Source organism: Crotalus tigris, unplaced genomic scaffold (assembly GCF_016545835.1).
Source record: "Crotalus tigris isolate CLP2741 ecotype Arizona unplaced genomic scaffold, ASM1654583v1 scf7180000017987.690289119674:8195010, whole genome shotgun sequence".
Lineage (NCBI taxonomy): Eukaryota > Metazoa > Chordata > Lepidosauria > Squamata > Viperidae > Crotalus > Crotalus tigris.
The window spans coordinates 5,901,224-5,925,503 of record NW_024096758.1 but is presented as its reverse complement, the minus strand read 5'-3'; the positions used below and the strand labels follow the sequence as shown (position 1 = coordinate 5,925,503).

General features: G+C 43.8%; 1 protein-coding gene across 3 annotated transcripts; it reads left to right on the top strand.

Moving 5' to 3' along the window:
- Nucleotides 1-8,252: 8,252 nt before the first annotated feature.
- On the top strand, nt 8,253-24,099 carry XAF1 (XIAP associated factor 1). Of its 3 annotated transcripts, none has more exons than XM_039346180.1 (9): nt 8,253-8,271; nt 10,422-10,498; nt 11,543-11,678; nt 12,774-12,830; nt 14,393-14,588; nt 18,482-18,549; nt 19,055-19,405; nt 20,194-20,260; nt 23,583-24,099. In XM_039346180.1, the coding sequence occupies exons 2-9, from the start codon at nt 10,467-10,469 to the stop codon at nt 23,624-23,626; spliced, it is 951 nt and encodes a 316-aa protein (XP_039202114.1). In that variant the 5' UTR covers nt 8,253-8,271; nt 10,422-10,466; the 3' UTR covers nt 23,627-24,099. The 3 variants fall into 3 exon arrangements, with proteins under 3 accessions (XP_039202114.1, XP_039202115.1, XP_039202116.1); XM_039346181.1 differs by having other exon boundaries at nt 8,256-8,271; nt 10,315-10,498; XM_039346182.1 differs by lacking the exon at nt 8,253-8,271 and having other exon boundaries at nt 10,278-10,498.
- Nucleotides 24,100-24,280: the final 181 nt, after the last annotated feature.

Here is a 24,280-nt window from a genome sequence, read left to right as displayed (position 1 = left end):
CTTCATCAGATCAAACGGAAGGACCACCATCCTCCCACAATCAATGAGGGTCCCCTCCTTGCTTGTCGCCTCTACAGGGCAACTTTCGACCCTTTCCAGGACCCCAGTGGGGCAAAATCGAATGTGAAAGACGGAGCCCCGCTTCCTGCGTCCGTTTCACCACGATGTCAAAACTGAAAGCCTATTGATTGATTTCTACAGCTGCCTATATCAGTCAATGATTGAGTGGCTTACACTTCAAAAAGCATACTGCAATTAAAGCAATAAAACAATAAAATGATTTATGTCTTTCATAAAAGCCCTTCTCAAATTAGGGCTCTTCAAAAGTATTGTGACTGCAGTTAAAGGGTGGCTGGGTCTGTGCAATGAATGCCCCATTGCTTTTTGTCATGCATTGTGACATATAAAAAAGGGGTGGAGCTTCAGTTGCCCAATTGCCCCATTTTTTTTTTCTTACATGGACAAAGACAAAATTGGCTTTGCAATGTTCATCATTCTAGAAGAAAACTATTGACAGAAACACTTGTCTTCATAATCTTGGAAACAACTCAGCTTCATGTCTTGTGCAAATCCGGAATACCCACCCCGATGCTGATGTACCATGCCTGGAACCACACAGTGACTAAATAGGCTAGGTTCATACAACACACTGAGCAACAAAAAAGCAAACCAATGTTAATTAAATTAACATGTCAGAAAGCAGTTACTCAGTCTCAGCTGGCTTGGTTAAGGGTATTATACGAATACAATGAATCTTCAAGGTATTTATGAACACATTTTTTCTTCACATTTATAATATTTCTTTGGTCGGTCAGTTTCTATTGCCTCTCATTACAATCCAATTGGGTGATGAACAATACCACAGTACAGGTAGTCATTGACTTACGACCACAATTGAGACCAAAATTTATGTTGCTAAGTGAAACATTTGTTAAATGAGTTTTGCTCCATTTTACGATCTTTCTTGCCACCATTTTTAAGGGAATCATTGCATTTGTTAAGTTAGTAACATGGTTGTTAAGTGAATCTGGCTTCCCCATTGACTTTGCTTGCCAGAAGGTCACAAAAGGTGATCACGTGATCCTGTGACACTGCAGCCAACATAAATATGAGTCACTTGCCAAGTATCTGAATTTTGATCACGTGACCACGGGGATGCTGCAATGGTCATAAGACTGAAAAATGGCCATAAGTTGCTTTTTGCAGTGCCATTGTAATTTTGAACAGTCAGTAAATGAACTGTTGTAAGTCAAGGATTACCTATATTGTCAGAAGGTCACAAAAACTGATGACATGACCCCAGGACAGTACAACCATCATAAATATGAATCAGTTGCCAAACAATTCTGATCATGTGGCCATGGGGATGCTGCAATGGTCATAAGTGTGAAAATTGGTCATAAGTCACTTTTTCAGTGCTGTTGTAACTTTGAATAGTCACTAAATGAACTTGAGGACTACCTGTATCACACAGTAACTGTAGTACTGCAAACCTTGAGAAATAGTGTGAAGCACAGACTAAAATGTATTTATTAAAGTAAATAGTATAGTAAGGGTATGCTTCTTGCCTAGCTATAATCATAATTAAATCACTACTTTCATTCATGAGATGAAGAAATCATGCAAATTTGTTTGAGCATCCTGTAGTAGGACAGAATTACCCATGGTGCAGCATATTTTTCAGTCAACCCTTTCAGCTATTTGCAGTAAGTGTACTTCTGCTAAAAGATACATTTGTATTTGCATGTATGTGTGTGTGTTTGCCCATTACTGACTATTTCTCTTAATTCTTTTCTCACAAATATGTTTCCTTCCCTTGGTTTTGTGATAGGTCTTTAAAACCATCGTTCCCATCTGTGATCTGCAAAATACAAGGAGTTTCCCATCGCAGGACTTTCAATTTTGGGGTGCTGACAGCACATGATCAATCAATTAATCAGTCAAATACTGGAAGGGGTGAAAAGCATCCTTTCCTTTTATCCATTCATTCTCAGAGGTTAGGGTTGGGGAAAATGGAAGTACAGGTAGTTCTTTACTTACAACCATTTGTTTAGCAACTGTTTGAAGTTACAATGGCACTGAAAAAATGACTCACAACTGGTCCTTCCTTGTGACTGTAACCATTACAGCCTCCCCAAATTCAGGGGCTGCTTGGCAATTAGCCTGTGTTCACAACAGCTGCAGGGTCTTGGGATCTTCCCAGCTGGCTTCCAACAAGTAAAGTCAACGGAGGAAGCCAAATTCACTTAACACCCATATGATTCAGTTAACAACTGCAGAGATTTGTTTAACAACTGTAGCAAATAAGGTCATATAATGGAGCGCAATTTACCTAACAGCTTTGCTTAACAATGGAAAACCTCCCAATTGTGTTCATAGGTTGAGGACTACATGTATGATAAAGAGGAGAACAACCAGCAAAAGGTCAGTTACAGAAGCAAACGGAGGCAAGGAAACTGGCAAGGAAGGTCACGAGACATGGCCACATGATATCTTGCTTAACAACCACAGTGATTCAGTTAATGACCCCATGAAAAAAGGTCATGGTCATATGACACTTCACTTAATGACCGCACCCCTCAACAACTAATTTTCCAATCCCAGTTTTAGTGGTAAGTTGAGGACTACCTATAATAAAGTTTCTTCTGAATAAATTATGGCTGTATCAAACAACATTTAAAGTGGTTTTTTTTCCAAAGCATCCCTTTTTAAAAATAAACATTGAATTGCAATCTCAGATATGAATGAGTCACTGTAGTAAATTTCAGCCCCCTGTGTTGAATCTGATAATGGCAGGAAAGAAGAACTAACCCCCAAACAAATGGCCCCCTTGAGGCCTCCCTCAGCTCACAGCGCCCAACGCACCTACTTTGTCTTGTTCTGTTACACACCATAGAGCTCACACAAGCCTTTGTATGAAGGAGAGAAAGTGACAGAATGAGTGACATGTCCTTCCACAGTGTCCCTGTTCACTAAGCCATTGTGTACCTTCAAAGAATGCCTTTGACAGCACCAAGGCAACAGTTCTCAGGTTCTGTGGTGACTTGCTTGTCATCAGCCCAAAGCTCTCTGTGGCCTTCAGATGAAAGCTGATGGTTCTGTTCCCCGCCCCCCCCCCCAAGGCTACTTAGTGTTCCTTTGCCCTACTGAAGGTACAACCTCATCTGTCCTGCTATGCGCTCATCAGAAGTGGAGCCTAGCAGGGAAAATGGGGGGGGGGGTGAGAGAGGATTTGGAATCCTTCACACTGGAACCTGGAAGGGAATGCTCATGGGTTTCTGGGGTCCACCTGAAAAGAAAACACCCCGGATTTGCTTTGCCCTGTGTGTTGCCATATGCTTTCACTTGCTTCATTCTATCATCTGTGCCCTGAATCCCAAGAAAAGGGCACGCTGCTTCCAAGAGTCATCCAGACATTTTCATTAAAAGATGCAAAAAAAGGAAATGGAAAAACAGTCTTTCAACTGCCAAAATCCACAGCTGTTGAGCCACCTTTCACTGAAGACCTTTTAGACCGGTGGTTCTCAACCTGTGGGTCGGGACCCCATTTGGGGTTGAACGGGGGTCGCCAAACAACGCAGTCCGCCATTTTTTCCCCTTTTCCTTAGCTGTGCTATTCCCTTTTATTCTATTGGCTTTTGAAAGCCAATAGAATAGACTCTCTTGAATAGAGTCTAATTCTATTGGCTTTCAAAAGCCAATAGGAATTGTCCAGGCTGTCTCTGCCCTGCTGAGCCTGCCAAAAGTCCCATTCTGCAAACGGTGCTGCAAGTTGTCTGCAGCGAAGGCGAGCTATCTGGAAGCTTCCACCCCTCCCTGCTGAGCAACTACTAAAAATGTAAGTAAAAGAAGGCCAGGGGTGGGAGGTGGGAGATCGGCGGGCACAGGGAGGGTTGCTGGTGCATTTGGGGCCCGGCGGGTGCCTTATCTCCCTTGGGCTGGGCCAGCTGGTGGCCCAGCCGGTGGTCAGCCTGCGCCGTCTCTGCCACTTGCCAGCTACGCCTCTGCCGGCGCAGGGGGCGGCACCACGCATGCGTGGCGCTCCCGGGCAGGGAAAGTCCTCGACTTACAACTGGTTGGGTAGTCCTCGACTTACGACCGGTTGGGTAGTCCTCGACTTACGATCGGTTGGGGGTCGTGGCATTAAAAAGGTTGAGAACCACTGTTTTAGACACTATTTGGTCTACCAGAACCAGTAGGGAAGGTGCTGCGAAGGATTTCGGTTGCTAACTTCTGTGGCCCAACTGTTGCATTAAAGCAGGAGTTGCTTATTTTTCCTGAGTAGCAGGCACTCCATCGTCACAGTTTGGCTTAATTGAAATTTCACCCAAAGAAGCCAAGCCTTCTTTATGAAAACAAAAAAAAGAAAAGAAAATTGTATCTGAAATACAATCAGACAATGGTATTACAACAGTAGTAGTACTGTATTAACTTGGTGTCTACCAACATTCTTTTTCTATAGCACTCTCACTGAATGAGGCCTGCTACCCAGATATGATTGATCCCTGACATCTTCTACAAACATCAAGGCATCTTCTCATGTAAAGCGCATTGCAGTAGTGCCTTTGGGAAGTGACCAAGGCATGATTGACCATGAGCAGAAGCTTCCAGTCCAGGCACGGGCTCACTTTGCACACAACACAAAGTCCTACAAAGGGCCTCCTGGCCATAGCTGCATCTGTTCCTCAAACATGAGCCATGAGTCCAGGAGAGCCCCCAAATTGCATGCAGCTTGTATGTGGGGATAGTGCAATCCCATCCACAACGAATGATGGGAAATCCCCAGAACCAGGGTGACCTAATATTCAGCTGATCCGAAGCCTCCATTCTAACCATACAGCCTCCAGACCAGTGTTTCTCAACCTTGACAATTTTAAGGCATGTGGACTTCAACTCCCAGAATTCCACAGCCAGCAATGCTGGCTGTGGAATTCTGGGAGTTGAAGTCCACATGTCTTAAAATTGTCAAGGTTGAGAAACACTGCTCCAGACATTGAGAGAGAACCTCCGTGGCATTACTTGGGGAGGTAAAGGGTAGAGAGGTAAAGGTGCACATCATTAACATACTGATGATATTTCACTCCACGCTGCCAAATGATCTCACCCAAATGATGTGGATGTTAAACAGGAACAGACAGAGTAAAAACCTCTGTGGAACCCCCCACAACAGAAACTAAACTCTCCCCTCTACCGATCAACACCAATTTGAACCAGCCTGGAAGCAGCAGAACTGGTATAGCACAGTGCTACCCACTCCCAACTCCCAGAGTAGATCCAGATTTTAATAGTTAATAGTATCAGAAGCTGCTGACAGATCAAGAAGAGCAAGGATGGATACACCACCCCCATCCCACTGCTGCCAGAAGGCAATGACAAGTGTAATCAGTGCTGCTTTGATCCCATACCCATGTCTAAAACCTGACAGAGAGGGGTCTGGATTGTCTGTGTTTTCCATTTGCTGGAGCTACTGTATGACCACCTTCTCTACAACCTTCCCTAAAAAGGGAAGGCTGGAAATTGGATGAAATTTGTTCAGTACAGTTGGGTCTACTAATGGCTTCTTTAACCACTTTAAAGGATGACTGAGAGGGTGAAGTTAGCAGCTGGAATACAACACTGAGATAAAACATTAAGAACATGGACCAGGAGATCAGCCCCCTCATCTCCCACCATGCCTCCCTATCTGTCACCACATTCTGGCTTGCCCTGGGCCTTCAGAAATTTCTTTCTCCCCCAATACATATCAGCTGGCCCCAAATCAGAGGACCGTCATCCCACAAAAACCATAAACTAAACACACCTAGGTGCTATCTGGATTCAGGATAGTTCTGCTCCCACACTCAGCGTTCCCAATTATCCCAATCAGTATCCACTTCAATCACACATCCACTTTCTATCAAACAACCTGGACAAGTGAGGATACTCACTTCTCCATCCAACTTGAGGATAACCCAAATTGCTGCCCCACTCCAGGTTCTCATCCAGGAGAGGACAGACAGCCCCCTACAGCTAAGGAGGAATTATATTTTACAAAACCACAATCCACATAAAATGCTCAGTCCATATCACACCAACTACAGTCCACCAGTCTGGATGGACTGATCTGGGTTAGTATTAAAATTTATTTACTTTAATCAGTTTTAAGGCCAGCACTCACAGAGCAAGGCCAGGTGTCTTGTATGACTATAGAATTTTTAAAAAATCAATGCATGAAATAACAGATCCATAAAAACATACAGAATCAGAGACAATTAAATCTAAGAACACATCTAGGCAAGTTCAAACAACATCCTGGCCCAAGTGCCTGGGGGGGAGGGGGGAAATCAGGTGTTCAATCAAAGGCCATCAATGTCTGTAGGAGCCAGTCTGTGAATTAGAAGATGAATCTTGGCATGAAATGTTTTTTTAATCAGATTTCCATGAAAACTTACAAAAGGGAAAGAGATGAAAGCTTATTCAACATTTCCATTATCAGCAACATCTCTTTGTCGAATGGCCAATCTTAATAATTATTTTTCATTGTTTAAAGGAGTAGATTATTTTCTCAAGGTAATTTACAATAACGTAATTGTCACTAACTATTCTTTATTTTTAACGTCCCTATTTATTTCCATACTGACTCCGAATACAATTATTTTATATTGGTTGACTTAGTTCGTACAACATGCTGTGTACTGAATTATCCCATTTTCCTGGCCAGAATATATTGAAATATGCTAGTAAACCAGTAAGCATTACACCATACACTGAGCTATACCTAACCACATTTTACATGTGCAATTGCAATTATTTGTTTTTAATTGACTAGTTTAAATTTAGCCCCTGCTAACTAATTAACTCTGTTGGCTGAGTTAACAGAACATAAACTAGCCAACTAGATGGGTTCACATAGCATGCTTGGCCCAATCCAATCACAATTATAGCCAATTAAACCACCAATTGAGTCAGACCAAGGATTCAGCTAGCCCAGGATTGCCAATGTCAGATTCCTCTTGACTGTTTCAAACTTGGCTGAAGTTCTCCGAACACTTAGAGCAACACAGCTATAAAGAATTGTTATTGTCCATAAAGAATGAAACTATTTTAAACAGTTGATAGTTTTGTGACAACTACAGCTGCAGTACCACTTATACCAGCTTAAGTTTAAATTCAAGACTTTGTCCTAAGTGTTGTTTTTATATTTCTTCTGCTTTGTGCTACAGTAGATGTCTATTGGTTATTTATATTCTTAGCATTCTTTTCCTGGGAAATTAGCTCCAATATAACTCCTACAGTTATCACCAACTAGCAGGGGTTCCCTAGAGTTTTACAGTGCTGCTTTTTTCCAGGTAAGGAAAAGGGAGTGGACAAATGGTGGGATTTAGCCAATTTGCACCACTTTGGCAGAACCAGTAGCTAATTTTTTGTTGCCCAGCTCCAGAAAGGACTTCCGGAAGCAGCATCCACATAGAGAACCAGTTGTTCATATATTTGAATCCCACCACTGGAGTGGATGTACAGTCATGTACTTTCAAGTCATGTGTTCTGCCACTGAGCTATAACAGCCCCTAACTATGAACATATGTAAATGATGTACCTCATGTATTAAGGAAGTGAGTTATGGTCCTGTACAAGTTAAACAGGCTAATCTTTAAAGTTCAACAATACCAGGACTTGTTTTAGTCTTTGTAATTATTTATCTTGGCTGGGGTTCTCGTAAACCAAGGATGCACATTGGCTATGTTTCCACAACTGATTAAACAAAGTCATTTAAAGACTATTGTAACTACTGTACATTCCTGCTTTTCTTGGGCAACATGAACTTTTCATATTTCTCTCTGTCTTCCTCTCTCAGCCTAGGACATTGGATAAACCCAATCTTATTGGCTAGTTTAAGTGGAATGTATCATTGAACCTCAGTAAATGGCATAATGCAATATCCAGGTGAAGTGGGTTATATGATTTCAGCCTGAGTCATCACAATCTCAATGTATGAGAGACTTTCTCTATCCTAGAATGGTTCTGAGGTCCAGCATCATGATTCCAGTTTGAGCAAGCAAGGATCACAACCTGGCTGAGATTCCTCTACCATTGCACGAAAAAGTGAACAACTCTTTAAATAAGATTACTCCCCAATGATTGCTGAGTGACAGGCTGGTTGAATCCCAGAGCCATGATTGGTTGACTCAGCAAAAACCATTGTTACATTGCTAGAGAACAAGGTGATGAGCTATAAAAACATTATTTGCTCTCTTGGGGATGGTCCAGACATCAGAGGGGCCCCAAGGACCGGTAAGTTCAGAAAAAATAGTGATCTCTCAAGAGCTGCTTCGCGGCCTGGGCTGAATATTTGAGGTTTGGCTCCCGCTGCAGCCCATAGCCTGAGAAATCCCAGCGCTGTGGGACTGAATCGGTCCCAACAGGCATAATTCTCTTGGTTGAACCATTCTCATCCGGGCCCTAAAATCTTTCCCTCTCAGATACTGATTAATTGTTCATCTTTGGGAAGCCACAGTTCCTTTTAGGAACAATGATTATGATTAACATTTCAAAGGGGATGGCAAAGACTTATCAGCCACAGCAAAAATCCAGAGAGCTCCCTGGCATGTTAAAGGCCAACGGATTTATTAGGACAGATCTGCACAAGCTTCAAACCTGTTTGTTATGAAAGATAAGACTGATATTGCTTTGTACATTGGGGATATATGTGCAGTGTCTCAGGAAGTCAGCCCTGGGAGCCAGAAGATGCCTCTGCTATTTCTTAGAGACTTTCTTTGGTGTAAAGGTAGTCCTTGACTTACAAGCATTTGTTTAGCAACCTCTCAAAGTTAAAACAACTCTGAAAAAAGTGACTGGTCTTTCTATTTATAACCACTGCAGCATCCCCATGGTCATGTGTTCAAAATTCAGATCCTTAGCAAGCTGCATGTATTTATGACAATTGCAGCATCCTGCAGTCATGTGATCACCACTTGAAAGCTTCTCAGCTGGCTTCCAACACACCAAGTCAGTGGGGGGAGCAGAATTCTCTTAACAATCGCATGATTCACTTAACAACTATAGTGATTGGCTTAACAACATACCTCCTAAAAAGGTTGTGCGTCACTTAACAACTGCCTTGCTTAGCAACAGAAATTCTGATCCCAATTGTCATCATAAGTCAAGGACTACTGTAGATCAGGCATGTCAAACTGCCAGCCCGCAGGCCAGATGCATCACTCCAAAACTGCACCCACCCCATTGCCGGCAATGGGGGGAAAGTCACATGACGTTGCAAGTTTGACATGCCTGCTGTAGATTCTTAATATCACTTGGCTTTTTCCCTGAGAGTGGTAGCCTACCCTTACTCTTGTTAGCAAAACATATCCTCCTCATTGTGGAGAGCAGGAAAGATGATAATATTTTGAGGATGCTGACTGACTAATGAATAGCCACTGCATGTTTTCCTTCCTATTAAGAATTAGTACCCACCTTGGGGAATCTACCAAGGAATGATCAAGGCTGAGAGATAAACATCCACAATTAAACTTATATTCAATGGTGTTTGGTGATTTCAGAAGGAAAAGAGCTTGATTCATCAATGTAAGACTACTGCCATCTTGGTGGAGGACAATTTGGCCAGCATTACATAATCAAAGCAAGATAATGGAGTTGCCAGGCACTGTTTATCAACAAAAACTGCAAATAGAGGAAGTCTTCTAGAATAGTGTTTCTCAGCCTCAGCAACTTTTAAGATGTGTGGACTTCATGCTGCTGACTAGGGAATTCTAGGTGAAGTCCACACATCTTAAAGTTGCTGAGCTGAGAAACACCAGTCTAGATGATTAACCATTTAGGGATCTTGCCATTTTAAATGAAAGTTTTGGGTAAGATTGATCCCACACTTAGTCCCCTCACCTTCCCATTACACACATAGAAGCAAACTACTGCACTATGGAGTAAGGTTTTCTGCTTCAAAAAGCAGCAACCTACTTCGGTGGCCCAAGACAGGCCAAAAATGTCAAGTCCTCTTCCAAGAGAGGAGGCTGTATAGACCTCACAAGAGGAATGTTTCATCCAGTCTGCCCCACCACCTGCTGGTGAGGTACTTTCCCTGCTGTAACGTGAGAGCAGATCTAAGCAGAGAGAGAGAGAGAGAGAGAGAGAGACGATGGGTAAGGAAAGTTAAAATGAGGAGCTCTGCTGCTCTCTAGTGGCGTCTCAGGTTTGAAAGAATATTTTTACAAAGATAAAATTTTTAGGATTCTCATCACTTTGTTGATTCCGCTTAACTGCGGCGCAGGAGTGGAGGGCTCCCGGGAAGGGAAGGGGGCTCCAAGTATTCTGCCTTTGAAGGAAGAAGAAATCCTGGCTGGTCGCCCAGTTTCTGTCAGTGGTCGCAGCAGCAAAAGGAATGTGCTACAGGCAGGCAGATGTTTTCAGTTTCGTTTCCGACGATCCAGATTGCAGAAGTGAAAGTGAAAGGTGGAGGGAGTCCGAGCGGAGAAATGGAGGAGGACAGACGCATCTGCAAGAACTGGTAGGAAAGCCTCAGCGCTTATCTCAACTTCTCACATAGGCGAGGCAAGCGTGCTTTGTTTTTGCAAGGGTAGCTTCTGTCTGTTTCATAATCTGCTTGGTGGCAGGCTGGGGAGAAGAGAACGCGTTTTGAAGTTGGGCAGGAGGGGTGTGGGAAGCCCAGCCACTAAACTCTAGCCCAGTGTTTCTCAACCTTGACCATTTTAAGGCATGTGGACTTCAGCTCCCAGAATTCCACAGCCAGCAATGCTGGCTGTGGAATTCTGGGAGCTGAAGTCCACATGCCTTAAAATGGTCAAGGTTGAGAAACACTGCTTAGCCCCAGATATGTGGACCTCAACTCCCAAAATTCCCTAGCCAGGCACCTACAGATAGTCCTTGACTTACGACCACAATTGAGGCCAAAATTTAGGTTGCTAAGTGAAACATTTGTTATGTGAGTTTTGCCCCATTTCTTGATGTAGTTGATAAGTGAATCATCACAGTTCTTAAGTTAGAAACATGGTTATTAAGTGACTCTGGCTTCCCCCTTGACTTTGCTTGTCAAAAGATTGCAAAAGCTAATCACATGATGCTGGGACACTGCAGCCGTCATAAATATGGACCAGTTGTCAAGCATCTGAATTTTGATCTTACATCCAAAGGGATGCTGCAATGATCATAAATGTGAAAAACGGTCATAAGTCACTTTTTTCAGTGCCGTTGTAACTTTGAATGGTCACTAAATGAACTGTTGTAAGTCAAAGACTACTTGTATCACACAGTAAAATATAAGTTCCTGTATTTTTCATATACTTCGTATATTTCCATTTTCAAATTCTTTTTTTTTTTTTTTTTTGCTGGTGATCCATAATGCCAAATACCCCTTGCTGTTCAGTTTATCAAGAATTAGCAAGTCCCAAGCCTTTTTATGTAATGTATTTCCAACATTCCATTGGTTTGCAAGGAATAAAAAGGAGAATCAGTCTGTTTATCAAAATTGAAGTTTCAGACACATTGATGATCTTGTCCATGGCTGTTGTTTTTTTTTTTCTTTCGTTCCTAGCAAGAGGGATGTGGCTGCGGTAAACTTCTCTCTTCACGAAGCTCACTGCATGCGGTTTCTTGCTCTCTGTCCCAAGTGTGAGGAACTGGTTGCTTCGAAGGACATGAAAGAGCATTATGCCAAGGCCCACCAAAAGGTAGGGAGGATCTTTTGCCTTGCTAGCCTTTGATAGGAGGCAGTCCGTGGGCTGCTGAATCTAAGGAGTAACAGGAAGGTGGTATGATGAGAGTTTATGTTTATGTTACATGCTAGTTGCCAAAAATCTGCCTTTATTTTGATCATTTGGCTGTGGTGATGTTGCAACAATAAGTAAGTGTAAGGACTGGTTGTAAGTGATTTTTTTCAGTGCTGTTGTAACTTTGAATGGGTGCTACACAAAGGATTATAAGTCAAGTACCTGTATGTGAAATAGCTTAGTTTTGCATTGTTTGGGGGGATGCTGTGCCACCATTTTCCCAGTGAAAGGAAGAGTTCTTTCTATACAACTTTTGAGTTTCAGATCCTGTAACAGCAGGGCTGGTTTGATAGATTTACATTCTAACCTCCACACTCTCCCCCACCTCCACACACCTCTCCCTGCAACAGTTGTCAGTTTGCCCTTGACTTCCCACTGAAGAAACATTGACACTGGTTAACTATTGGAATACTTTCTTTTGTGGGTAGGGTGGAGTAATGGACTATCTTTGCTGCAGGTTTTGCAGAATTTGAGGTGGGAGAGAGATATCCACTCCTCGTTCTGAGCACCAGATCTGTAGAAACGAAAACAATGCTGGATATTCTTCTGAAAGCTTACAGTGTGAAAATAGGGACAGTGTTGAAATGACCATGATTTTCTACAGATACATATTTGCAATGACTTATTCTGTGTCAATGAGGTTGACACAGAAAACCAATAGATAATTGATTGGAGCACCTCATCTAGCCCTATTCTTCCTAAATCCTATCTAGAAAGAAAGCTTTTCATCTTTCATTTATAAAGTTAATTTGTCTAAAATTAACCTTCATATACCTTGCCTTTTCATGATCATCTCCAAAATATGCATACACATCCATCGATGAGCTATAACATTGCAGGCAGCCACTAAAAAGAGTTTACCAAACAAGATATGCTCTCTGACAAAACTGGAACAGATCAGTGTTGTGTCTTACCTTCCTAACTTCCAGTGGGTGGTTGTGTCTTTGGGCAAAGCAATTGATTGCCTGCTTTCCATCCTCTCTTTCTATCTTCCAGGTCAGATGCATACTCTGTCACAAAAAGATGCAACAGTATCTGCTGGAGTACCATGAGGTAAGGCGTGTATCATGGTTCCAATAGATAAGACCAACTAAAACAGAATTCCGAGGCTTGAATTTTCCTCTGTGTTTATTGGTTACAAAATATCAGCATGGTCAAAAGTGAAACCAAGACTAAAGTTCCCTCCAAAAAGTTACATTATTACGAAGTTAAACTTCCCACCCCAGTACTATGCAATCAACTACGTTTCCTAATAGAATAGTTTGGCAGGCTTTCTAAATAAGGCCCAGTCCTCCAGTCTAATCAGCAGAAATGACCTTGGTTCCCATGGGACAGAGAATTGTTTAGACTAGCAAAAACTCCATACCCCTCCCCCCATTCTTGTGGCAACTAAAAATGACCAAGATGGCTTCAGTCAGGTTCATTGCACAGTTGACAGTGGGCATCTATCCCTGTCTTTGCACAAAGTTTGTGGCACAGGTACAGATCCCTGTTTTCATTCTCACCTGTGCTGGGAGAACAGCGTCTTCCTTGAGTTCACTTAGGATGTGTGGACTGACATGAGCTGAATATGAGCCAGCTGCACATAGTCATTGCAAAGGAAATGAAATGCCATAAAGGCCTTATGACCTGGCACCTAGGTAATTTCAGGACCACCTTCTCCAATAAGAATCAACCTTCCCTTGCTTGCAGTTGCCTATTTGGGGGAGGTGGAAAGGACTGAGACCAGAAATGCTGCTTCTGAGTGGTAGCACTCTTCTTTGAAACAGTTTCACTCTGGAACAAGAGCAGCCCTATTTGTAGTCGCTTCCTGGAAGTCAGTCCAGAAGGTTTTGGGGTGAAGTGAGATCTCATTAATAGTAACTGTGATTGTTGTCTTGTGCTCTAGAAGCTTTAACTGATGTATTCGTGTTAATGTTGTAAATGCCAAGAGATGGGCGGTCCATAAATTTAACAAAAAAATGAAGTAAATAGGTGAGAGAATATTTCTGTTGCCTCTGATGGGTGTCCATTTTGTACATTACGGAGCAGTACACCAGGCTTGTTACTTAGTGTGACAGATTTGCACATGCCTAGTATAGTTTAGTGTTAATCATAGAAAGCAATATAGCAGCGTAAAGAGTTTGTGTAGGCTAGCATTTTGTGGGAATTCTGTCTCTTTGGTTGGTATGTGTTTCATGCATTGGGTGAACCCAGAAAATGGACAAGAACCAGTTTGGTGTAGTGATTAAGGCACTGGGATAGAAAGTGGGAGTCCATGAGTTCTTGTCCCACCTTAGGCATGGAAACCAATCGGGTGACTTTGGATCAATCACTCTCAGTCCAAGCTACCTCACAGGGTTGTTGTTGTGGGGAAAATAGGAGGAGAAAGGAAATTATTATGCATGCTCATTGCCTTGAGTTATAAAAATAATAGACTGGGGTAAAAATATATGACTTTTTGTAGACTCAGGTTTATGCAATGTACAAGACTTCATATAAGGCAAGATGTCATCCACACCTCCTGTGCTCCATAGCTAATTCTGACTGTCCAAAGTTCCTTCTGCAAGCTCTGAGGCTTTAAACACAACTGTAAAAACTGAACTTTGGGTCCTTTGTTCTTCCCATCCCTGCAGGCTGAAGAATGCCAAGAGCGCTTAATTAAATGCCACTTCTGCGAGCTGGAGCTGCCATTTCATATGCTGCAACCTCACCTGGATGCTTGTGGCAGCCGCACTACCATGTGTTGGGATTGTGGCAAATACGTCATGCACAAAGCCCAAGAGGAGCACAAGCTCATCTGTCAAACAGACAACATGCTGAGGAGCCCTGGTGAGTTTCACACCTGTAGGTCTCTTGCTACCTTTGTCTAGTCTCCCTCCCCATCAATGCCCTTTTGAAATGCTACCTGGGAGTTGATGAAGATTGCCCAATCTTTTTGCATCTAGGACATGGGTGTCAAACTCGCCACGTCACGTGATGTGTCACGACGTATCGCGACTCTTTTTGCGTTGCTAGCAATAGGGTGGGCGTGGCTTCAGTATGATGTAACTGGTCCGTGGGCCGGCAGTTTGACATGCCTGATCTAGGAGCTGGGTCTGTTTTTCCCCTGGCCTATGATTAGTGAAATGAAAGATCAAAATGACCTTCCCTTCCCCATCTCTCTCTTTCTTGTGCTTTCTTCAAAATGTAGTTTAGATAGAAGTCAGGCTTTCCTATCCTCATATATTTCTGAATCTAGCTTTTACCTCAGATATAATGAACTTCTGTTAGCATTTACTGACAGCTGCACAGAGCCTATTTATTTATTTATTTATGAGACTTATATACCGCTTTAAGTGCAAGCACTCTCTAAGCGGTGTACACCAGTAAGCAATGTATATATATATTTACATTGCCCCCAACAATCTGGGTCCTCATTTTACCTACCCCGGAAGGATGGAAGGCTGAGTCAACCTTGAGCCGGTGAGATTTGAACCGCTGACCTGCTGAACACAGTCAGCTAAAGTGGCCTGCAGTACTGCACTCTAACTGCTGCGTCACCTCGGCTCTCTGCATATATAATCTGCATCCAAGAAGGTCACATAATGAACAGTCTTTTTTTTTTTTAAAGAGGGACATACAACATTGTTGCTCAGAATTCATTTAGCACTCTCCTTATATTTGAGAGCACATCCTCTAACGTGGGTTCCTGCTGAATTCAAGCCGCCAACAGAAACCCATGTTTTCCATTTACCACAGATCCTGGCTAACTCTTGACAGTTCACAGGTAGAACTGCCTCCATTAGCAAATGGATACTATAATCAATCAAATAAATAAGCTTGTTCTCTGTTCTTAGCCTAGACCAGGGATCTTCAAACTTCGCCCTTTTGTGATTTGTGGACTTCAACTCCCAGGCCTGGCTGAGGAATTCTGGGAGTTGAAGTCCACAAGTCATAAAAGGGCCAATTTTAAAGACCCCTGGCCTAGACCAGCGGTTCCCAACCTGTGGGTCACGACCCTTTTGGGGGTCGAATGACCCTTTCACAGGGGTCGCCTAAGACCATCGAAAAACACATATTTCCCATGGTCTTAGGAACCGAGACACTGCTCCGCATCTGTCTCCGCATGGCCTCTTCCACCATTTGCAGAGAGAGAGAGAGAGGCACTTTCGCTTCCCTTCTCTCTCTCTCTCAGGCAGACTTACCTCCTGCAGGGCTCCTGATTGGCCCTGGGAGAAGCGCGGCCAGGGCCTCGTGGCCTTGGAGCCGCCCAGGGAAGCCCCAGATCCCTGCTGGGAGTGGCCCGCTGGAGGCTCCGCTGAGCAGGCCAGTCTTCCCGCAACCCGTGGCCCAAGGGAGACCAGCCTCTGCAATCCCCAGCCATTGGACCTGCTGGCCAGGAAGACGTGCCGGAGTCCAGACTGCCAGGAAGGAAGAAGGAGATTCAGCAAAGGTAGGCGAGGAGAGCCGCCTCCTGGGGCCCAATGCTGGTGGCGGCTTCCTTGCCATCCTCTTCCTCCTCCCCTTCCTCCTACTGCCCCCAAGGCGGCTCGGGCGGGTGCCGGAGCAAAAGGGGTGCTTGGGGGGGGGGGTAGCAGCCGGGCTGGTGGAGGGCCTGGTGGGCCGCACAGCACCAGCCCCCACCATGGCTCCATCGGATGGGTGGAGGGTGAGGCCGGGCAGCGCGGAGTCCAGCTGGGGCGGCGGCAGAGGTTTTCTCGCCCTTCTCCTCTCCTTCCTTCTGCTGCCCCCAAGACAGCTCGGGTGGGTGCTGGGAGGAAGAGAGGTGCCTGGGGGGAGCAGCTGGGCTGGCAGAGGGGCTGGCGGGCCACACGGCTCCAGTCCCCACCGCAGCCCACCAGAAAGAGAGAGAGGAAAGAGAGAAACGGGGGGGGGAGAGGAAAGAAAGGAAACAGGGAGAAAAGAGGAAAGAGAAAGAATGAGAAGAGGGAGAAGAAAGCGAAAGAGGAAAGAGAGAGAAAGAGAAAGGGAGGAAATAGAGAAAGAGAGGAAAGAAAGAGAGGAAAGAGAAAGAAAGAGGAAACGGGGAGAGGAAAGAGGGAGAGAGAAGAGAGAGAGAGAGAAGAGAGAGAGGAAAGAGAAACAGGAAAAGAGGAAAGAGAGAGAAAGAGAAAGGGAGGAAATAAAGAAAGAGAGGAAAGAAAGAGAGGAAAGAGAAAGAAAAAGGAAACGGGGAGAGGAAAGAGGGAGAGAGAAGAGAGAGAGAGAGAAGAGAGAGAGGAAAGAGAAACAGGAAAAGAGGAAAGAGAGAGAAAGAGAAAGGGAGGAAATAAAGAAAGAGAGGAAAGAAAGAGAGGAAAGAGAAAGAAAAAGGAAACGGGGAGAGGAAAGAGGGAGAGAGGAAAGAAAGAGAGAGAAAGAGAGGAAAGAGAAACGGAGAGGAAAGAGGAAAGAGGGAGAGAGAAGAGAAAGAGAAAGAGAAGAAAGAGGAAAGAGAAAGAGAGAGAGGAAAGAGAAACAGGAAAAGAGGGAGGAAGGAGAGAGAAGAGAGAAAGGAAAGAGAGGAAAGAGAAAGAGAGGAAAGAAAGAAAGAGAGAGAGAGGAAAGAGGGAGAGGAATGGCGCTTCTCCAACCAGGCTGGGCAGAGCCGGTAGAGCGGCCTTCCTGCCCCCTCCCGGCCAGCTGGATGGGGGGTTGGGGGTCACCACAACATGAGGAACTGTATTAAAGGGTTGCGGCATTAGGAAGGTTGAGAACCACTGGCCTAGACATTTAAACAACTGGAAGGAGGCAGACTAAAAATCAAGATCCCCAGGAATGGCACATTCCTCACCGGAAGCTAGAATAAGGGTTAGGGAAATTGTAAGTATTTAGGGAAGGCTGAAATGAGGTAGAATAATTTGTACCTCAGAATGTCTCAGGGTTGTCTGTAGCAAAGCAGGGCAATCCTTACACATCATTGCACAGCTCCTTTCTTTCAATTACTATGTTGTGACACTCTTGCAGTGCATGGCTTGCATACTGGATAATTTTGCATGCTCAGACTCCATGAAAGCACATCTTTGCTTAGGAGTGAATAACAGGCTCAGCAGTTTGCTTTCTATTGGTAATTACCAACCACCAACTGAGCTCTTAACACCATTTTTAAATTTTGCCTTCCTTTACCTAGAGTTATTTTAAAAAATTCAGGGAATCAAATTGTGTTAACTGTTTTGACTGGCTATAGCAGGGGTGTCAAACTGCCGGCCTGCAGGCTGGTTTCATCATATCCGAGCCGTACCCACCCCATTGCCAGCAATGGCAAAAAAGCTCCGATACGTGACATCGCGAGTTTGACATGTGTGGGCTATAGTGCAGGTGTCCTATTAATCATTGCCTTAGCCTGTTGTGTGATGTTAGTGCATTGATATGATTGTTTTAGTTGCTTAAATGTTGTATGAATACAACATTGGGTCTTGTTAAGGTTTTGTGTTTTCTCTGTGTCTAGATGAAAATAATCAGGGATTTAATTTGCTTTATGAATATACTGTTGATTTGGCTAAAACTGCGACCCATTTCTAAGCCTCAGTATTTCCCAATTTATCCAAGGAAACCTAAGAGAGGGATAAAATGAATTCATTCATTCATTCATTCATTCATTCTCTTCCCTTGTTAAATCTGTGCCTGGGTGATTTTGGCTAATCAGGGGCTGTTGGAAGGGGCACAGACCAGTCTGAAATCTTTTTGCAGCTCTTTTGTCAGAATATTGGTACTGACTATTGTCTTCTACCTCTTCCTTTTAGGTTCCAAAACAAATTTATGCCAGCAGTGTAACAACTGGTTTCCAGCAGATCAATATCTACTCCACCTGGTAAGAATTTTGGCCATCTAAAATTGGCCTTCTTATAGCAGTGGAAAAACAAAAGAGACAACAATTGAAATAAACTTAAATGTCAATGTAAATTTTTAAATGTAAATTTTTAAGTTGACTGCAAAAGAACTATAAAAATCTAGAGAAAAAAGTTTGGGGCAGAAGGGAAAAAAACCCCTTCCCTCCATCTTTTATCCCTACAATTGGAATAGTAAAGCTTGAACCCAGGACTGCCTGAATGCAGACCACTGAGCTTTTGCCTTTGTTGTGGGGGAGGGCCAATTCTGGAAATGTGGGGCTGGACATGAAGGGAAATCCTTCTCACTCAACTTAGTGAAAAGGAGGGAGATGTTTTACCAGAAAGCAAAACATCTTAGTCTCTGTATAATTGGAGCAATTATTTTCTGGGTTATCTCATCCACTTTTATGACGGCTACTTAACCTACATTATTTAACCCACATTAACCAAGCCTTCTTTGGAACCTCTCTTTAATTCCACCCACAGAATGAATGCAGTTCACTTCCTCAGCTCCTGGGGGCTCTCGCCACCCATTCTGCCGCAAGATCAAGGTCTCCTCCATCTCCATGGAGCCCTCCATCTCCATCTCCTTCTTCCCCTACTTGGAAAATGAAGGCCGAGAAGGATGTGCGCCCCAAGAGGAGGGACAGAGAACTGCCTTCTCTCCAGAAAGCATCTCTAAGGTCTCCAAGAAGCAAAAAGGCATCTAGCTGCCAGGACTTTGCCTCCATCCTGACCTCCACTGGGCCGCAGGCCCTCAATGATGCGTATGACCAGCTGGCGACATGTTCCCAGTGCAACATCTTCCTTCCGAGCCCAGTCCTACAGAAGCATGAGGTGAGGAAGATGAACCCTCTGGGAATGTGGCAATAAGGGAGCCATTTGGAGGACGGGGTATTATCTGAAGCAGTGCTTTTTTTGTAAGAAAAAAGGTGCCGGAACTCACATCTTGTTAATCTTTTATTTACCTTTCACACGTAGTCAATCACTGTACACACACCCATACACGTCAGTTGTGTAACAAAACATAATGGTTGCCGCCCACAGTAAGCACTCAGCGCGCAACCACACGACAAATCACAAGCTGAGCAGTGCCACAAGCCGAGCAGCTGGACAAAGTACGCATGCATCGGACTCACGCACAAGCAGCCCGCGTGCACTTTTTTTAATGATTTTGCCGCCGACCTGCTTCACTTGATAGGGCGATTCAAGTCCATGTGGACCAAACATCAAATTTTCAAAAGTTACTTTTAAAACTTAGAAAATCCATCAAAAAAGGTGCCTCCGTTCCAGTGAGTTCTATGACAAAAAAAACACTGATCTGAAGCTGCTGCAGGGGAGAATTCACAGTGGGGCCTCCTTCTCTTGGGGAAGCTATGTGGACTTCCCTGACACTGCTGCTAAATGGCTGAAATCCTAGCCACAGTAGGCTAGTAGTCTCAGTATTTAGAAAATGGTAGAGAAGGGAAATGTTAATAAAAAAAAAAGATTATTCAAGTTTAGTGGCCTTTTGAAATTGAATTTCTCTACATTGCCTTTAAAAAGGACACTTTAAAAAAAAGAGGCTGCAATGGCAAAACCGTCCTCAGATCACGCATAAAATTCCAATTTCATTCCTATTTCAGAAAAAGTGCCAAAGGGCAGCTGCCCTACAAGCAATTCGACAGAGCTCACGATTTTTGGAAAAAGAAGGTACTATTATAACTTCTGGTTTGCTCTTTCCCTCCCTAGTAATTATTTAAACCACTTCATGCTTTTTATAAAAAAAATGGGGAACATCATACAAATGTTGAAAATATCTCCACCTGTTCAAAAAGGCTGCACAGTTTCACTCAAGTACTCGCCATATTTCTGCATTGCTAGAGATTCAGAATGAGAAAGCAGCATCTGCTTCTCTGCCCTGCCACCACTGGAACTACCACAGGGGTTAAATGGAGTCATTGTAAGGAGTGGTTTCCCTTTTTACTTTTACTTCCCAAAGTTCACAAAGCAGCTTCTAGTTACAATTCTAAGGAGAGATTCTTGGTAACTTCCATGGTGGCAGAGTGGTTAGAATGCAGTATTTCAGGCTAACTCTGCTCACTGCCAGGAGTTCGATCCTGACTGGCTCAAGGTTGACTCAACCTTCCATCCTTCCAAGATTGATAAAAACAAGGACAGATTGTTGGGGGCAATATGGTGATATTTGTAAACCGCTCAAGAGAGTGCTGAAAGCACTATGGAGCAGTATATAAATTCAAGTGCTATTGCTATTCATGAATAGGTCCATAGAGTTGCTTTCCTTACAGCAGCACACAGGTGGTTCCCAGATTTTTTTTGGGGGGGGGGAAACATTTCACATTCCAGCATACAAGTAGTCCTTGACTTAGAACCTGTTGCTTAGCAACTATTCAAAGTTTTGAGGAACCCCCAAAAGATAATTAGAACCCAGTTCCGAAATTCCATTGACCCTCCCTCCCCCATGATCATATGACTGTATTTTGGGTGCTCGGCAACCAGCCCACATATACGGCTATTTGCAGATCGCAATTTATAACATGTATGCATTTTCTCCCAGTTTCCAGTAAAAATGTGCCATTGTGAACAGTGGCTTTGCTTAAAGGCCAGCGCATTTGCTTAACAATTGCCCCATTCGCTTAATAAGAACTGCGAGAAAAATAGTAAAATTATGTCGCTCACAGTTATGACCCGAGTTATGACTGGCATGACTTATGACGATAATTGGCAGGCTCAATTACGGTCGTAAGTCGAGTACTATCTGTACAATGCTAGTATTTCTTGGCGGGTTTCCCATCTAAGAACTAATCCAGTTTGGCCCTGTTCAGTCCACTCCTAATCAAAACCTTTATTTCAGCCTTTAAGCCAAGAAAAGTCATAGCAAGCGAGGTTTTAGGGGCTGCCTAGCTTTTTTTTTTTTTTTTTTGAAACAAACTCAAACCAAAGTTTTAAAAAACAATCCTGGTATCACTCAGGAAAAACCAGGCAAGCAACTCCTTTGTTTCTCCAGGAACTAGGAATTCAAAAAGCGGGAGTTGCCGTATTGTCTTCTGTCCCCAGGCTCTCAACAGGTGCCTTCTTTCTGTGCCTCTGCAGGCCTCCTTGTTCTCCTATAGAGCCAGCTTTGTCTCCTTTCAAATACAGCAGCCTCTTGAAGACCAAGGAGTGGAGCATCTGTTTTATTCAGCAGTTTTTGGAGGCATAGGAGCTACCTAGGGTCACCCTCTGTTTGAAAATGCCCTATGGTGGTGACCGGATGGAATTTATACTTAACTAAATTCCTCATACAAAATATTTCCACTATTGTATCGGAAGACAGGAGGGTAGCTTGAGCTAATAAAACTAATCAAGGAGAGAAGCAACCTAGAATTAAGGAGAAATTTCCCAACAGTGAGAACAATTAACCAGCTACAGGAGTCTGCAACCTTGACAACTTTAAGACTTGTGAACTTCAGCTCCCAGAATTCCTCAGCTAGCATAGCTGGCTGAAGAATTCTGGGAGCTGAAGTCCACAAGTCTTAAAGTTCTCAAGGTCACAGACCCCCTGAATCAGCAGAACAACTTGCCTTCAGAAATTATGGGTGCTCCATCAGTGGAGGGTTTTAAGACGGGTCTGGACAGCCACTTGTCTGGAATGGTATAGGGTTTCCTGCTTGAACAGGGGGTTGGACTAGAACAGTGGTGGCGAACCTATGGCACGGGTGTCAGAGGCGGCACTCAGAGCCCTCTCTGTGGGCACGCGCGCCGTCGGCCCAGTCATAGGCCTTCAGCTGGGTTTTATAAAATCTTTTTACTTTAGGCCTCCACCGCCATGTACAAAAAAAAGGTTCAATCAATCAGTCAATTTCAACTTCTCGCGGGAAAAAAAAGATCTTGCAAAGTTGGAATTGATTGATTGAACTTTTTAGTCCCACCCAGTATGCTGTTACTACCGCAGCCACGCCCACCCAATGAGCCACACCCACCCGGCACCCGACAATGCATAAGTGGATTTGGGGTTGCAATTTGGGCACTCGGTCTCTAAAAGGTTCACCATCAGTGGACTAGAAGACCTCTAAGTCCCTTCCAACTTTGTTATTCTCTTAGGCCAGGGGTAGGCAACCCAAAACACTGAAGATAACACTGCATATATCTTTTTTTACCTTTATATATATATATATATATGCAGGTCTTGGTGTATTCGGGTCTTTTCCCATGTGAGATTAATCTTACACGGAAAGGGTCTCTCTGTCTGTCTCTGTCTCTCCCTCCCTCTCTCTTTCCTTCTCTCTCTCTCTTTCCCTCTTTCTCTCCCCCATCTCTCCCTCTCTCTGATCTTCTGCTCACATGGCAAGCTGGCTTCAAGCTGACATACATTCTTATTGGGCTAGCTCAGGGGTAGGCAACCTCGGCTCTTTTATATCTCATGGACGTCAACTCCCAGAATTCCTGAGTCAGCATAGCTAGGCTAGCTAGCTCTCTCCTGCCCTTCCTGCTTCCTGCAGAGACACAGCAAAGGGAGGAGCCCCGCCCAATAAGCTTGTTAGCTCGTCGGAACAGCGTGAGGCTACTCTCTTTTTTACACACACACACACAGAGAGAGAGAGAGAGAGAGAGAGAGAGAGAGAGAGAGAGAGAGAGAGAGAGAGAGAGAGAGAGAGAGAAGGGAAGTGCAAGTGCCTCTTTCTATCTCTGTCTGCAAATGGCAGAAGAGGCTGGGAGCTGCAGGGGAAGGCTCAAAGAGCCGCAGGTTGCCGACCTGTGTCTTAAGCAGATAAATGGTACAGGCTGCAATAGTACCACCAACCCCCAAGCACTGGTCCTAAATAAACATATAAAGCTCAGAGTTTAAGACCTTTAATCTGCATGCATGTAAAATATGAATTTGTGCGCTGGGGGTGGAGAGGTTGTCCTAAGAACCAAGGAGGAGAGGGTTCCCTTCCCCTGAGATTTCCCCCACCTCACCCCAAAGCGATTGTTCCTTGTTGCCCTCTGCCATGTTCTAAAGTATATTCTCTTTCCCTGTTTTGTGTTGCAGGAGAATCCATGCAAAGCTCACCAGAAGGAAGTAGCTGGCAATGACATGTCTCAGTGGCTGAACTGGCCCTTTTCATTCCAGCAGGATTGGGTCCAGGAAAGTGCCTTGCAACGCCCTGATCTGCGCTTTTTAAGAATAAAAGAGCTACACAGTTGACAACCCAGACTGAGCATAAGCATCATTTGCGAATTTACAACAAAGAGTCTTTGGAATGCAAAAGGGCCAGTGAGATTTGGGGCAGCTGAATGGTGCCTGCAAAAGACGCTGGACCAGAAGCAGCGCAAGGATTCCTGCATTTCTTTTCTCGGGGAAGAGCCTGTTGGTCTTTGAGGAGAAACTTGGTTATCCTGGGGAAAAAAATGTGGGTTTGTTGGAATTCAGAACTTAAAAAGTATATACAGGTAGTCCTCAACTTATAACCATTCTTTTAACGTTCAAAGTTACAAAAGCACTGAAAAAAGTGACTTACCACCAGTCCTCACATTTACTGTCCCAGCATCCCGACAGTCACATGATCAAAATTTGATGTACTGATTGAATTACTTACATATGTTTTGTTTTTGGATTGTTGATTACCCCAGCACCACGGTGTGTCTCGAGCACTTTGTATTAAGAATTTAAAAACCAATAAAATTTGTTTAAAAAAAAAATAATTGGGCACTTGGCAATTAGCCTGTACTTACAACAGTGGCAGCATC

Bases quoted from the DNA above. Each gene is read 5' to 3' on its own strand.
- XAF1 (XM_039346181.1), top strand. From the start codon at position 10,392: ATGTTTTCAGTTTCGTTTCCGACGATCCAGATTGCAGAAGTGAAAGTG. The intron at 11,679-12,773 runs GTAGGGAGGATC...TCTATCTTCCAG, and splicing joins ATGCCAAGGCCCACCAAAAG to GTCAGATGCATACTCTGTCA. The intron at 20,261-23,582 runs GTACTATTATAA...TTTGTGTTGCAG, and splicing joins ACGATTTTTGGAAAAAGAAG to GAGAATCCATGCAAAGCTCA.